The 15,055-nt window shown below is 41.7% G+C and overlaps 1 protein-coding gene across 1 annotated transcript; it reads right to left on the bottom strand.

Moving 5' to 3' along the window:
* Positions 1-13,679: 13,679 nt before the first annotated feature.
* Positions 13,680-14,048, bottom strand: LOC147791287 (uncharacterized). Its single transcript, XM_087126615.1, has one exon. The coding sequence runs from the start codon at positions 14,046-14,048 to the stop codon at positions 13,680-13,682; it is 369 nt and encodes a 122-aa protein (XP_086982741.1).
* Positions 14,049-15,055: the final 1,007 nt, after the last annotated feature.

Below are 15,055 nucleotides of genomic sequence, written 5' to 3'. Positions count from 1 at the left end.
ATCTTGAACTTTTGAGCTATTACTTGGGTATTGAGGTATGACAAAGCAGTGAATCAATCACTTTATGTCAGGCCGGATATGCAAGAAAAATCCTAGAGAAGCTAGGAATGGGGGAGTGCAATCCTTGTTCGATTCCCATGGAACCAAGAATGAAGATGAGCAAACATGGGAGTGGAGAACCTGCGGTTGACAAAACACTTTACAGAAGTGTTATTGGAAGCTTACGCTATCTGGTTAATACCCAGCCCGACATAGCCTACTTAGTTGGTGTGATGAGTAGATACATGGAGGCACCAACAACTTCACATCTCACAGCAGTAAAACAAATATTGAGGTATGTGAAAGGTACTTTAAGTTTTGGTTGTGTTTATAAGAAGCTATCGAATGTGGAGCTGGTAGGATTTAGCGACAGTGATATGGCTGGAGATATTGATGATAGGAAGAGTACAACTGGAGTGTTGTACTATTTGGGAGTAAATCCAATAACCTGAGTATCACAAAAGCAGAAGGTGGTGGCTTTGTCGTCATGCGAGGCTGAGTATATAGCCGCAACTGCTGGAACATGTCACGGAGTATGGTTGGGCAGGATTTTGAGTAACATCAGTCAACTGCAAGTAAAATCCAAGCTTAATGTTGACAACAAGTCAGCTATAGCATTGGCGAAAAATTCTGTTTACCATGATCGAAGTAAGCACATTGATACGAGGTTCCATTTTATTCGCCAGTGTGTGCAAATTGAAGCTATTGAACTGGAATATGTGAACACAAATGAATAGTTGGCGGATATTCTGACAAAGCCGTTAGCAAGAAAATGGTTCCTAGAGTTAAGAGAGAAGATTGGCTTGAAGAAAGTCGATTTAGCATAGTTAAACAAGTTTAGAGGAGTGATGGTTGGTTATAAACTTGGTTTTTTATTTATTTTGCTTCATAAGTTTTTGGTTAAAAATAGTTGTTTTGTATTTATTTTATTTTTGTTGTTCATTTCTCTCTAAAAATAAGAAGAAGGACGGGGGATATGGCGAGGAAGAGTGGAAGTAGTGGAAGAGTGAAACTAGTTTTTAGGGAGATATCGTGAGTGGTTGCTGATTTGTAGCAAGAAATTTGTTATTTTTTTATTATATAAGGAAAATGGTGTCAAGTCAGTGAAACACCACAAAAAAGAAGATAAGTTTAATTTGTGTGTCTTTGCTCCTTCTCTTGGTTTAAATTTTCGCACGTTGTTCTCTAGTGCATATGAACTCCACAAAAATTTATCTCTTCTCAACACGCTCATGGATGAAGTGAAAGTGAGTGTCAATGTGTTTGCTGCGTCCGTAAAATACTGAAATTTCATCAGAGTAATCGTAGATTTTTTGTCGACGTAGAGTGTTAACGACTTGAGTTCACTTCTAGTCACTTCTCTCAACAAATTTCTCAGCCACAATGCTTGGCATGATGCCGCAGTTGTTGCGATGAACTCGGTCTCATAGGAAGATAGTGCCATAATTTGCTACTTCTGAGATTGCCAAGAGATTAAATTTTCGTTGAGATAAAACGTCATTCCTGCGATGTTTTTTCTATCGTCAATGTCTCTAGCTAAATCACTATCAGTAAAACCGACTAGTTCTTTAGAACCTCCCCTCTTTGATATTTCAACCCATAGCTTGTGGTTCCCTTCACATACTAGAGAATGTGCCTAACCGCTTGATGATGCATCATAGTGGGCTTTTCCATGTACCTACTCACTATTCCAACCACATATGAAAGGTCCAGACGAGTATGAGTCAAGTACCTTAGACTTCCAATGACACACCTATACTCAGTGGAATTCATCATGCTTCCTTCAACATCTTTTCCGAGTTGTAACTTTGCTTCCATGGGATACTTGGTCGAGTTGCACTCTGTCACCTTAAATTGCTGCAACAACTTATTTGCATAGATCGATTACTTTAGCATGATGCCTTCTTTCCTTAGGTCCACTTCAATACCGAGGTAGTACATGAGCAACCCGAGATCAGTCATCTTAAATTCTTTCATCATTTGTTGCTTGAACTCTTTCTCACCTTCCACAGTGACGATCAGGTCATCAACGTACACACCAACGATGAGTGTTTCAACCCCATAGTTTCTTGTATACAATGCTTGTTATTTTGAGCAGTCATGAAGTTTAAACTCTTTAAGCTCTTGGCTAGACGTATGTTCCACACCCTGGGTGCTTGCAGTAAACCGTAGAGGACCTTTGACAACTTGTACACTTTGTGCTCTTCAGCTTTGATGACGAACTCTTCAGTTTGGGCAACACACACTTCTACTTGGAGGTCACAATTTAGTAATGCTAATTTGACATCCAAGTGATGGACCTCCCACCCGTGGTGAAATGTGAGGGCAAGAATCAACCTTACAATGTCCAGTCTAGCCACAGGCGCAAAAACCTCCTCAAAATCAACTCCTTGTCGTTGCACGTATCCCTTCACCACGAGTCTTGCTTTATGCTTGATGACATTTTCCTCACTATTCTTCTTCAACTTAAACACCCACTTCAAACTGATGGGCTTGTGTCTAGACGGTAAGTTAGTTAGTGCCCACGTCTTGTTCTTCTCAATGGCTTCAAGCTCCTTTTGGATGACCTCCTGCCATATCGTCTCAATTGCTGCCTCACGGTAGGTTGTCGGATCCTTGACCGTGAGCAACACTAACTCATTGAGATCCAATTCTTCTTCAAGTGAATCCGCATAAATTTTAGCAAGAGAACGAAAATTCTTTGGTCCATCCTTTGTTTTGGATCTTCTTGTGCTCTCGCCTGAGCTCTCTTGTTCTAGATAGTCCATCACACCATTCAGTGTCATCGGAGATGACATGTGTGGACTTATTGGTGTTGCTGTAGAGACACTTTCTAGATCTGTTGCGTCTCCCTCTTCTTCTAGAGTAGTGAACTCTGTAATAGTCTGCTTGTTATCGCCAATGCTACACCAATCCCACTTCTTCTCTTCTTCAAATACGACATCTCTATTTATATGAATTTTCTCATGTTGCGGATCATACAACCTGTGTGTTTTGGTTCCATCCTTTATGCCGAAGTACACCATTTTTTGGCTTCTATCATCAAGATTTTTTATATATGGTTTTACAGGCTTAACATGTGTTGTACAACTGAAGACACTTAGATACTCGAAGTGAGGTGTCTTGTCGAACCATGCTTTGTAAGGGCTGCAAGTGTCTTGCGCCTTTGTCGGTAAACGATTTAGAAGATAAATCGCATGTCGTATTGCCTCACCCTAGAAAATCACTGAGACTTGCATGCTCTTGGGTAAGCTTCTTGCAGTGTTCATTAAGGTGTGATTTCTTCGTTCAACCATACTGTTTTAGTGGAGTGTACGGTGCAGTAAGTTGACGCTTGATACCTTCCTCTTCGCGAAACTTTGAGAAGTTCTGGGATAAGAACTCACCACCTCTGTTGGTGCACAAGTTTTTCAGCTTGTGATCATAATGATTTTCCACTGAGTCTTTTGAATTTCTTGAACAAACATAATGTTGGGTTTTATGGCTTAAAACTCATAGTTTGTAAACAAAAACATATTATATTTTCAATAAAGTTATTATTGATGTTTATTCAGTAAAGATTGTTATTGAATAAAGTGAATTTTACGATTATTAATCTAAATCCAATAAACTAAGTACGCTCTGACTATAGTATGATTACTTGAACTATATGTAGAGACATAAGAGTAGATCAAGTTCAAGTATATAGTCAAAATGATCTATAGTACAGGGATAAGGCTGAGTACCTTATCCTGGGGACAATATGAATGCAACCCACTTTTGTATATGACATAAACAATGTGATCAATAAATTGTACATGCAGAGACATATGAGTGGGGGCGACCTATGCAATGAGTATTGCATAAGATCGGACCATGAAGAAAATCACTATCACTTTATAATGTCGTTTACTGTTGAGACCGATCTCCTTTCGATGACCTAGGTAACTCGATCTTTATCCTGAGCTAACCATGAACTCCTGTTTATTTAGAATTATCCTTAGATTTGCATGGGTGAGAGTGGCTCGAGTTCGCCGACTCAATAGGCCTCCCATTTCAGGGGTAAGACTGGGTGAATGGCTGGGGACGTGGGGTGCAAGACGGAATTCAATTATACCCACTTTTAGGGATAGAAGAGAGGTAGTTCCCTTAAGCACTGACTCTAGGTCTTGAACAAGGGGCCCCACCCTCTCATTGGCCTGAGAGGGATTCGGTTTACTGGTTGAACCACAAACCAATTGTTCATTAGAGAATCAGTGGGACATAAGGAACAAGAAGTAACTTTAGGAGTAAAACGGTAATTTGACCCAGCTCTAGTTACGAACAACCTGTGAAGGATTGGCTTACTAATCATAGTTATATCAAATGGACAGAAATGTATCTATAGTGAGGGGGGTGCAACTACTAAGCTATACTGGAGTGTCCTAGTAGTTAACGAATGTTGGTTAACAAGGTTATTGAGTTAAATCGGTTAATCTTGGCTCGTTGGAGCCCATGATCTATAGGTCCATTAGGTCGCTCTGCTAGCTCATATCGGACTAAACCATAGAACAGTGTGATGAGTGAGTTCGAAGTGTTCGAATTTAAATTAGGAATATGCGCTACATATATACGATATAGTTAACCGCATTTTTGTTTTATTTACGAATTAAACAAAAAGAGAGAATTTGAGATATTTAAATAAGATTTAAATATGTTAATCAAATATATGTCGGAATTGATTGGGATTGACATTTGAATTAATATTAAATATTAATTAAATAGTTTAATTAATCATTTAATATTACTTTAATTTGAAATTAATTATTCAAATTAATTGTTGAATTAAAATGAAGAAAGTCAAAATGTTGACTTCATTTAATGGAAAAATCAATGTTTGAGTTGGTGAAATTTTGAGGTGTCAAAATTTGGTTTAACCAAACTTGCATGCTTGCCAAATAAACCCCACAAATTTTAGTGGAATTTTGAGTGTCAAAATTTGGTTAGCTCAAACTTGCATGCTTGCCACATAACCCCAAACATTTGAGTGGACTTTTGAGTGTCAAAATTTGGTGATCTCAAATTTGCATGAACATGCAAACATAACTCTATAAATAGAGTGATCAAGGTACATGGAACTTCTCCTTTCGGAAAAACCTTGAGAAAAACTCTCACAAACTCTCTCTTCATATATACTAAATCCCTCCCAAGTTTTGTCACTCACTAGATTCCATAATCCCGTTCTAAGGCCAGAGAATAGTGGAGAAGACACTAGTGGTGGTTTGAAATTGGTTCGTGAGGAAAAAGGAATTTGAACTACAAAAGGTTAGTACTTAAAGACCTTGAGTTTTAATACTTATGAACATGCTAGTTATTTACTATAATTGATGTTCTAAGAGTGCCTAAGATCCAAATTGCTTCCGCATGTGTTATATAAACTCCATCAATTGGTATCAGAGCAAGTTTTAGGCACTTTATTTACATTAATTTGAGCATGGTGGGTACTATTTCATGAATGAAATTTTGTGGTTGCTAAAGTCGATGTTTTTTGTTTTGGAATTTTTTTAAGCTTCCATTTAATACAATTATTGTAACAAGCCTAATGTGTATGGGCTTTAATAAGTGAAGAAAGGTCTGTAATTTTTATGGAGTCATTACAGTCCATTTTAGGTTGTAATTGATCGAAAATGGAAGAGATAGCAAGCCGAACCGAAGAAGAAGATGGAAGAGGCGGTTCAGGTGTTTTTTTTTCTTGCTGTTGGGGTCCGGTTCAACATTTCTAAGGGTTCGTTCGGCCAGTTCGTGATCCTCGGGAGCGGTTCAAGTTATTTTTAGTTATTAATGTAATAATTTAGTTACTTGCTTGCTTTAAAATGCCAAAACCAATTTACTTTAGTGTGTTTAATTAATTATGCATTATGAATGTATGTTTTAATTAAATAGCAAATGTATACGCATAAAGTATGTCATATAGATTTAAAATCTCACCATAGGCTAAGCATGTTTCATGCATTCCAAGTATGTTATAAGTGTTATAATGTATAGTATGCATGTTTAGGGTTCCATGAGTAATAGATATAAATTGTTATATTATTGCATGGAATGGATGATTATATAATTGTTATATAAAGCATGTTAGATGCATGTTATAGATTATTTTCAACGTCATAAAACGAGATAGACGTTAAAATCTATATAAAGATAAGTGCATGCTCACTTAGGGTTAAGAACCAAGCACGATCAATTTTAATAGTTAAAATAGGTTGATGTCTTATAAAATTGCGGTTACAAGAAAGCTCACCTGACACGATCTTGTCTAAGGCTGGAGGTACTCAAGTTGACGGTTTACGGAACACCTACTACTTGGAGATCGGACCAGTACTTGAGCTTAGTTAGCCCAATTTTATGAGCATGCTTAAGTGATGTAAGATTTAGAAAAATCACCTAGACTTAAGTTATATTTAATTAGCCGGAATATACTTAAGTAATGAGTATACCCAACCATCTAAAATACTTAGTGGGAGGAAAAAGGTGTATAAGATACATCGTTTTCTTTTCACGCTCTCTGTAAAATTCACACAGTGAGATTCATGCTCGGCCTCGTGTCGCCGTGGGAGCGTCCATTCGGAAAGTATTTGCATGAGTCAATAACAAGGTGAATAGAGAAAGTATTTATAGTAAGTGGGAGAAGGAAGTATATCAACACGTCCTATGGTCTCCACCACTAGGTTGCACCGTGAGATTCCCATGTTTCGCCTGCATGTTACCCTAGAGCAACTACCCATTCGGATGGTCATAACATTGGAGTCAAAACAACACAATCTCCAGAAATGGATAGGATTTCTTAGGTCCATTCCCAACTTTCGCTTTTTCATTCGATAACGTTGTTGGGACCGATCTCTGAGGTCTGAAATTGGTGGGTCACACTTACGAAGAATTACTAAGAGTTAGTATATTCCTGACCAAAATAGCGATAACTAAAACACTATAGGAACAAGAGTTATTCTGGGATTAGTGTTTAAGTCAAGAATGTCTTGGTTTAGTGAAGGAGTGATTGACTGCCCCTCGGTAGCAGTTGCTCTAACTCACTAAAGTATCGTTGCAAATTAATAATTTTGGGTACATTATTACATTTGCTAAACCTGATTGTTTTAAATAGGATTAAATCAAATCACTAATAGAATTTTCTTTATATCATAGCATGACAAACTCAATAGCACAATTGCTCACTTCTGAGAAATTAAACGGCGACAATTACGCAACTTGGAAATCAAACCTAAACACAATACTTGTAATTGATGATTTGAGATTTGTTTTAACTGAGGAATGCCTCCAAACCCAGCTCAAATGCAAACCAAACAGTTCGGGATGCATATGACAGATGGACAAAGGCAAATGACAAAGCCCGAGTGTACATTTTAGCCAACATATCTGATGTTTTGGCTAAGAAACACGATGTCATGGGTACTGCTAAAGAGATTATGGAATCTTTGAAAGGGATGTTTGGACAACCGTCCTTCTCCCTTAGACATGACGCCATAAAATACATTTACAACTGCCGTATGAAAGAAGGGACCTTAGTTAGAGAACATGTCTTGGACAAGATGGTCCATTTCAAAGTGGGAGAAGAAAATGAAGTTGTAATTGATGAGAAGAGTCAAATCAGTTTTATCATGGAGTCTCTTCCGAAGAGCTTCTTCCAATTCCGCACAAATGTGATAATGAACAAGATAGAATATAACTTGACTGCTCTTCTCAATGAGCTACAGACTCATCAGTCCCTCTTAACGAACAAGGGTCAAACAGGAGAAGCAAATGTTACTATCTCTAAGAAATTACTACGAGGCAACTTCTAAAAGTGTTTTGATGAAGAAGAAGGGTAAAGGGAAAAATAAGATTCCTACTGGCCGCAAACACAAGGTTCAAAAAGCAGATAAAGGAAAATGTTTCCATTGCAATGAAAACGGACACTGGAAGAGAAATTGCCCAAAATACCTTGTAGAGAAGAAAGCCGAAAAGACACCACAAGGTAAATATGATTTACTCATTGTAGAAATATGTTTAGTAGAGTATGATAACTCAACTTGGATACTAGATTCAGGTGCCACTAATCATATTTGTTCTTTTTTCCAGGAAACTAGCTCCTGGAGAATGCTTGCGAACGGTGAGATAACACTCAGTGTTGGAACAAGAGAGGTTGTCTCAGCAAGATCAGTAGGAAATTTAAAATTGTTTTTTGGAGATAGATTCATTATATTAGATAATGTACACGGTGGATCATTCTTCCACTAGAATAAGATGGATCATTTGCCTTGGATTGATACAATTGATCTATCACCAAACTTCACGTTTTCAATGAGCTTCTCATCAAGCTCCTTGAACTTTGTTCGATCTCTGTCATGTGGTTTTTTGCTCCATTGTCAAGGTACCACATGCTGGTCTCCACTAGTCTTCTCCTTTTGTGAGAAGGTTTTCCATAACCTTTTCTTCGTTGAGCATTAACAGGTTGGACATCTTCTCGGCCAACATAAGTGTGGGCTCTTGATCTTGCATGCATGTGAGGTTTGCCTCCTCATCTCGCTTCTTCTTACGACACATTATTGCATAGTGCCCATGTTTTCCACAAAAGTAACACTTGATCATACTCTTGTTCTTCCATGGTTGTCATGGGTTTGTGAGGTATTGTCACAGCCTCCTCTACCACCACATCCGCGTCTGCGACCTTGTCCACGACCTCTATTTTTCTTGTTATGGCTGCCACTGTTGTTTGACTGAGGAGGAAAACGTTGACGAGGGAAAAGTCGAAATTGATTGAAGAAGAAATTAATGGAAAACACAAGAGAGAGAAAATAGTTTTATTCTGTGCTCTGAAGACTCGATGGATTGTTTATCATTCAATTGACATATTTAAATAACAACCTATCCTAAAAATAGAGAAGAAAATGGCAACTGAATTAAAGCCATTCCACTCGACGTGTGAATCCCACTGACTTTAATTTTGCGGTTAACTAAAAACTAGTAACAAAAAAATAGGAGTGATTTTTAACCTAGGGATTTATCTAACAATCTCCTCCTAAAGCCTTATGGTATATATATCTACCTTATTGTTTGAACTCCGATCTTTGAGCATAGTTCTTCAAATTTTATCCACGCTAGGGACATGGTGACAATGTCTCCAAGCTGTTGCTCTGTTCGGATGAAATCAATCTTGATGAGCCCCTGATCTGCACATTCTCGGATGTAGTGGAATCTGATTTCTATGTGCTTGCTCCGGTCGTGCAAAACTAGATTTTTGATCAGGGAGAGCGTAGCTTTGTTGTCCACATATAGCATTGGTGGATCGCCTTCTCTTCCGATGAGTTCTTCCATCAGTCGCGTAAGCCAGACCCCTTGTGTTGTCGCCGTCGAAGCGATAATGTATTCTGCTTCGCAGGAAGGCAAAGCAAATACCTTTTGTTTTGTTGATTGCTAGCAGATTGCGCCGCCTGAGAGAAAGTAAATCATCTCGCTGGTGCTCTTACGATCATCAACGTCACCAGCCATGTCACTATCACTATAGCCGACTAACTTAAGCTTCTCCTTTCCTCTCCCTGCGCAGTATCTGACACCCCAGCCTCTGGTTCTAGCCACATAGCGCAGGATGCGCTTGATAGCCACAAGATGTTCCTCCCTAGGTGCTTCTATGAACCTACTCACGTATCCAACAAAATAAGCAAGGTCAGGGCGTGTGTTTACCAGATAGCGCAGGCTCCTGACAATGCTGTAGTAATGAGTGACGTCGACTGCCGTCGTAGTGCTAGCCGTCCTTAGTTGGAGCCGGGCCTCCATTGGCGTCCTTGTAGGGTTACTGTCCTCAAGCCCAGTTGTGTCCAGCAGCTTCTTTGCGTACTCACTTTGGCAGATGGTGATGCCGGCAATACTCTGTTGCACTTCAATGCCGAGGTAGTAGCTGAGCACGCCGAGATCGCTCATCTTGAAGTTCTTTGACATCTCCCTCTTGAATCTTCCAAGGACTTCCATGTCGCCTCTAGTTATTATGAGGTCGTCGACGTACACTCCCATGATCAGTCGCTGCTTGTATTGGCCATGCGTGTACATGCCATGCTCAGAGGCACAACACTTGAACTTCAGCGACAGTAGATTACTGTCGAGCTTCACATTCTAGGCTCGTGGTGCTTTCTGAAGCCCATTGAGTGCCTTGTGCAGGCGCAATACCTTGTTAGGGTTGTCGTTTTCTAGGAAGCCCGGTGATTGTTGGACATATACGGTCTCCTTCAGCTCTCCGTTCAGGAACGCGGATTTCACGTCCATGTGGTGGACCTCCCAAGAATGATGTGCCGTGATTGCCAGCAATAGGCAGACAGATTCCAGACGGTCCTTGTGTTTCACAACTTGCTTCTGGACGAAATCCACTCCTTGCTTCTGGACGTAGCCCTTCGCCACTAGACGGGCCTTGTGTTTCACAACTTCTCCCTCTTCATTACGCTTTAGTTTAAAGACCCATTTGAGCCCTATGGCTCGGTGTCCTGGTGGCATGTCCTCAAGACTTCACATCTTGTTCTGAGTGATGGATGTCATCTTCTCTTGCATTTTCTTTAGCCAGCACGGGTTCCTTTCTTCTTCGGCGAAGGTGTTCGGTTCATCTACGCTTATGGCATGCAGTTCGACCACTTCTTTGAGCTCGCGCGCCGCTTGTCCAGGTGGTTCACTTCCTCCCACTAGGTTTTCCATCCTCTAGTACCTGGCCACCAGATCATCATCGTGATCGGCATCCAGCGTGGAATCCGTAGTCTGTGATGTTGCAAACTCCACTGGTTTAGGGTTGCAGCTGTTGACGGTTCCCAATGCTGCGCTCCTCCTATTCCTGGCTCGATGACGAAGTACTCCACCGTGAATTGATTTGGGTTCTGGTCTGCCTCGGTCATGTCGTTCCACTGCCAGAAGGTGCTTTCGTCGAAGATGACGTCGCGAGACACGTGTGCTCGCCCCCCTACAGGATCATAGAGTCTGTACGCCTTGCTCTCGGGTTCATAACCGATGAAGACGGCCCTCAGCCCCCTGGGATCGAGGTTGACGAGGTGGGGACGTGCTACCTTCATGCATGCGATGCAGCCGAACACTCGGAAATGATGTACTGCTGACTTTTTGTTGTACCAGACCCTCATGTGGCGTCTTCCCGTCGAGGCTTCGCGTTGGCGACCGATTGTAGATAAACGGCCGTCATTATAACCTCTCCCCAGAATCTCCCAGGCATCCCAGCCATCATCAGCAAAGACCTTGCTGTCCCAACGATGGTCTGATTTTGGCGTTCCACTACCCCGTTCTGCTGGGGGGAGTAGGGCTCCGTTAGTTGCCGCTGCATGCCAAGCTCATCACAGTACTTACCGAAGCTCACTGAGGTGAATTCTCCGCCTTAGTCCGTGCGCAACATTCGCATCTTCTTCTCGCATTCGACCTCCGCTTGCGAATGAATGCGCTTAATCGCCTTTGTCGCCTCACTTTTCGCTTGCAGCAGGATCAGCCACATAAAGCGGCTTTTGTCATCGACCAGTAGGAGAAAGAGGGTCTTGCCACCTGGGGTCGCCGGCTTGATGGGCCCGCAGATATCGCTGTGCACAAGCTCCAATGGCTTACCGACACGGTAGGATGTCCGAGACGGAAAGGGGGTGTGCCTCTGTTTGCCGATAAGGCACCCGTTGCACAGCTTGTTCACGCCTTTGATTGCCTGCAAATCGTGCACCATCTCCTCCTTGTGTAGTTTTTCTAGAGCAGGAAAGTTTAGGTGCCCATACCTTACATGCCACCTCCAAGATACTTCTTCGATCCTGAGCGAGAGGTTGACCGATTGTTCTATCTCCAACTCCAGGATGTAAAGGCAGTTTGTCATGTGTCGAACTTGTGTGAGCAACCGTCGTCGATTATCGCAGACCTTGAGTAGCCCGTGCTCGATGGAAATGTGGCAACCGGCCTCATCGGGTTGACCCATGCTTACAAGGTTAGCCTTGAGCCTCGGGATGAAGTAGATGTCGGTCAGCTTGTGGTGCTCACCTCCCTTGCCGACGAATAGGATGGTGTCGTGCCCTTTGATCTCGGTGACGGAGCCATCGCCGAATTTCACTGTCCCGTGAATCCCTGAATCAATCTTAGAGAATGCAGACCTGGCCTCGGTCATATGGTTTGTTGCCCCTGTGTCGAGGACCCATCGCCGGTGCTCTTGCTGCTCGCCCCTCTCGTCGATCTGAGCGAACACTCGCTCCTCCTTCAGTTGAATTGGCTTGGGTTCGACGCTTACCGGAGGAGCAGTTACACCGTCGTCGATTACCTCCATGGATTTAGAATTGGAATTGGGGACATTGGATAAGACCGATGCACTCACCATAAAAAGAGCTGGCTTGTCCTCGGATTGAGCCACATGGGCCTTCTCGGCCTTCTCCTTGTTTCTGAGCTTGCTTTAGCAATTCTTGCCCAGGGGACCTCTCTTCCCACAATTCGAGTACTAGATTGGCCCGCCATCAGTGGACTCCTTATTTTAAAGGCCTTCTTTCTCGCGCGTGCGCCCGTGAGACTTCCATGGCTTCTTACCGCCTTTGCGGCTGGAGGAACCGTTGCTCTTGTCGGTGTTGTCGCGGAGCTTTAGGCGTGCAAGCCATTCCTTCTCAGTGAGGAGTAGACGACCCTCCTTGTCGACAGCTGAAGCGACATTCTTCTTTCGTTGCTTGACATTACGCAGTCTTCCCGTCACCTCTTCCAACGTTAGATCATTCACGTCAAGCAATGTCTCGATTGAAATGGCAAATTGCTCGAGGTGATCGGGGGTGACCTGCAGCATCTTCTTCACGATTTTTGTCTCGCTGATGCTCCCTCTGAGAGTGGTGATGCTGTTGGCGAACCCCATGATCCACATTCAAAAGTCATCAACGGATTTGCTAGTCCTTAAAAGAATATGTGAGTGATTGATAGACAACATAATTGAAATTCAATTTCTTGATCTGTATCATCTCCGGATGGACCCGGGCTCAACGGCGTGCCACAACTCTTGCGCCTGTAGGGTGAGGCGCATCAACAAGGCCCACGATGTGTGTAGGAGTGAGTGATGGAGATGGAGATGGAGATGCCGGCACTCGGCGGCGACATGGAGGAGTGAATGAGCTTGCCCGAGATGGACCCCACGATGTGTGTATTTTCGCGCTTTCATTTTCTTCTACTTGAAAATGAGACCTGTATGTTGTTAGGTCGATGTTCTAACCAATTGAGCTATTCTAGCTTATGATAGATTTGGCTTGTCCACAATGATATGTCATGAACCTTGGCTCTAATACCACTTGTTGTTTGTCTGAGGAGAAAACGTTGACGAGGGAAAAACCGAAATTGATTGAAGAAGAAAATAACGGAAAACACGAGAGAGAGAAAATAGTTTTATTCTGTGCTCTAAAGACTCGATGGATTGTATGTCATTCAATTGACATATTTAAATAACAACCTATCCTAAAAATAGAGAAGAAAATGGTAACTAAATTAAAGTCATTTCACTCGACGTGTGAATCTACTAACTTTAATTCTACGGTTAACTAAAAAATAGGAGTGATTTTTAACCTTGGGATTTATCTAACAGCCACCTCCCCTCATACTTGAAAAAGAAGAGTCAACCGCATCATTTTTTTTTTTTTTTTTTTTTTTTTTGTCTATGCGAGCCACTCCTCATGTGTGAGTAAGAGGTATTTTTCCTCCTCTTTGTCTTCATAGCCACGAAGTCTCTCCTCATGAACCTTAAGATGACTAATGACCTCCTCAATTGACATGTTCTTGAGGTCGTCGAACTGCTCGATGGAGGTAACAATTTGCATGAATCTTGGGAGAACAACTCGAAGGAACTTCTTGACGACAAAGATCTCCTCCACCATGTCACTTAATGAACGGATGTTGCTAACGATCGTTGTCAACTTCATGGCAAAGTCGTCTATTGACTCACTGTCATTCATGCGGGTAGCCTCGAACTCACTCTTCAAGGTATGTGCCTTTGCTTCCTTGACACGTTCCACACGCACATACATTGTTTACAGTTCCTCCCACGCTGCCTTTGTCGAGTCCTTCTCTGCCAACAAGAGAAGAACGTACACTAAGATTGCTTCGTAGATGGCAGCAAGAGCCATCATTTTCTTACGCTCCTCAACATTACCATGCTCAATGGCGTCCCACATGCCTTAGGCTTGTAAGTTGACACGCATCTTCGCTACGTAGTTACTCTTCATGACTGATGGGTACTCGAGCGTTATACTCCTCTCCTTTTCGCTCTTCATCATTGTCACTTCTCCTCCGATGAATTTGTATGGTGACGACATTTGTTTTGGCATCCTGGGAGCTCTGATGCCAAATGTTGGATGTGACCCTTTATCGGAATTATGTCAAAACAAGTAAAAGAGGCAAAGGAACGCCTTGAGGGAAGAAATATTTTGGAGCAAGAAAGTTTGAGCACTTGGCTTTTAAATTCTCTTTGTTATTGTTGAGAAAAAGCATAGATCTCATGAGTATTTATAATGGAGAAAGCACTAACTAGCTTTCTAAAGTTTCTCCTCAAGTTAAGAACCACTAATGATCTTCCTAATTAAAGCATAAAACTTAGTCCACAACCACAAAACTTACTTGGTCCACAATTTGGCAACTACTACCAATTCTCCTATAGTTGCTCCATAAGTTAGTAACTTATTCTACTAAGTCTACTAACAATTCTCCTAAAATTCCTCAATAAGTTAGTGACTTATTCTACTAAGTCAAGGTTATAAGCTCACATAAGATTCTCGCACAAGGACTCTCAAACGTTTCGTGGTCTAGAATATTTGGGTATGGATTTGCTGGTTATCGTTTCGCGGGCTTGAATACACGGTATTCTAGAGGTATCCCATTCTAGGTCTTTGTCTAGTCTACTTAGTCTCAAGCGCCCAAGTCTAAGCTCGTAGTTTCTTCCTATTCTCAACAAGAAAGACAACACAAGCAATCATGCACACAAGTTAACATGCAGCAGTTCATGCAATATTAACAAACATGCTCGACGGGAAGATAA

The sequence above is a fragment of the Cucurbita pepo genome, chromosome 9 (assembly GCF_057944985.1).
Source record: "Cucurbita pepo subsp. pepo isolate OVF chromosome 9, ASM5794498v1, whole genome shotgun sequence".
NCBI lineage: Eukaryota > Viridiplantae > Streptophyta > Magnoliopsida > Cucurbitales > Cucurbitaceae > Cucurbita > Cucurbita pepo.
The sequence above is the reverse complement of the archived record's forward strand: the minus strand, read 5'-3'. Positions and strand labels throughout refer to the sequence as shown.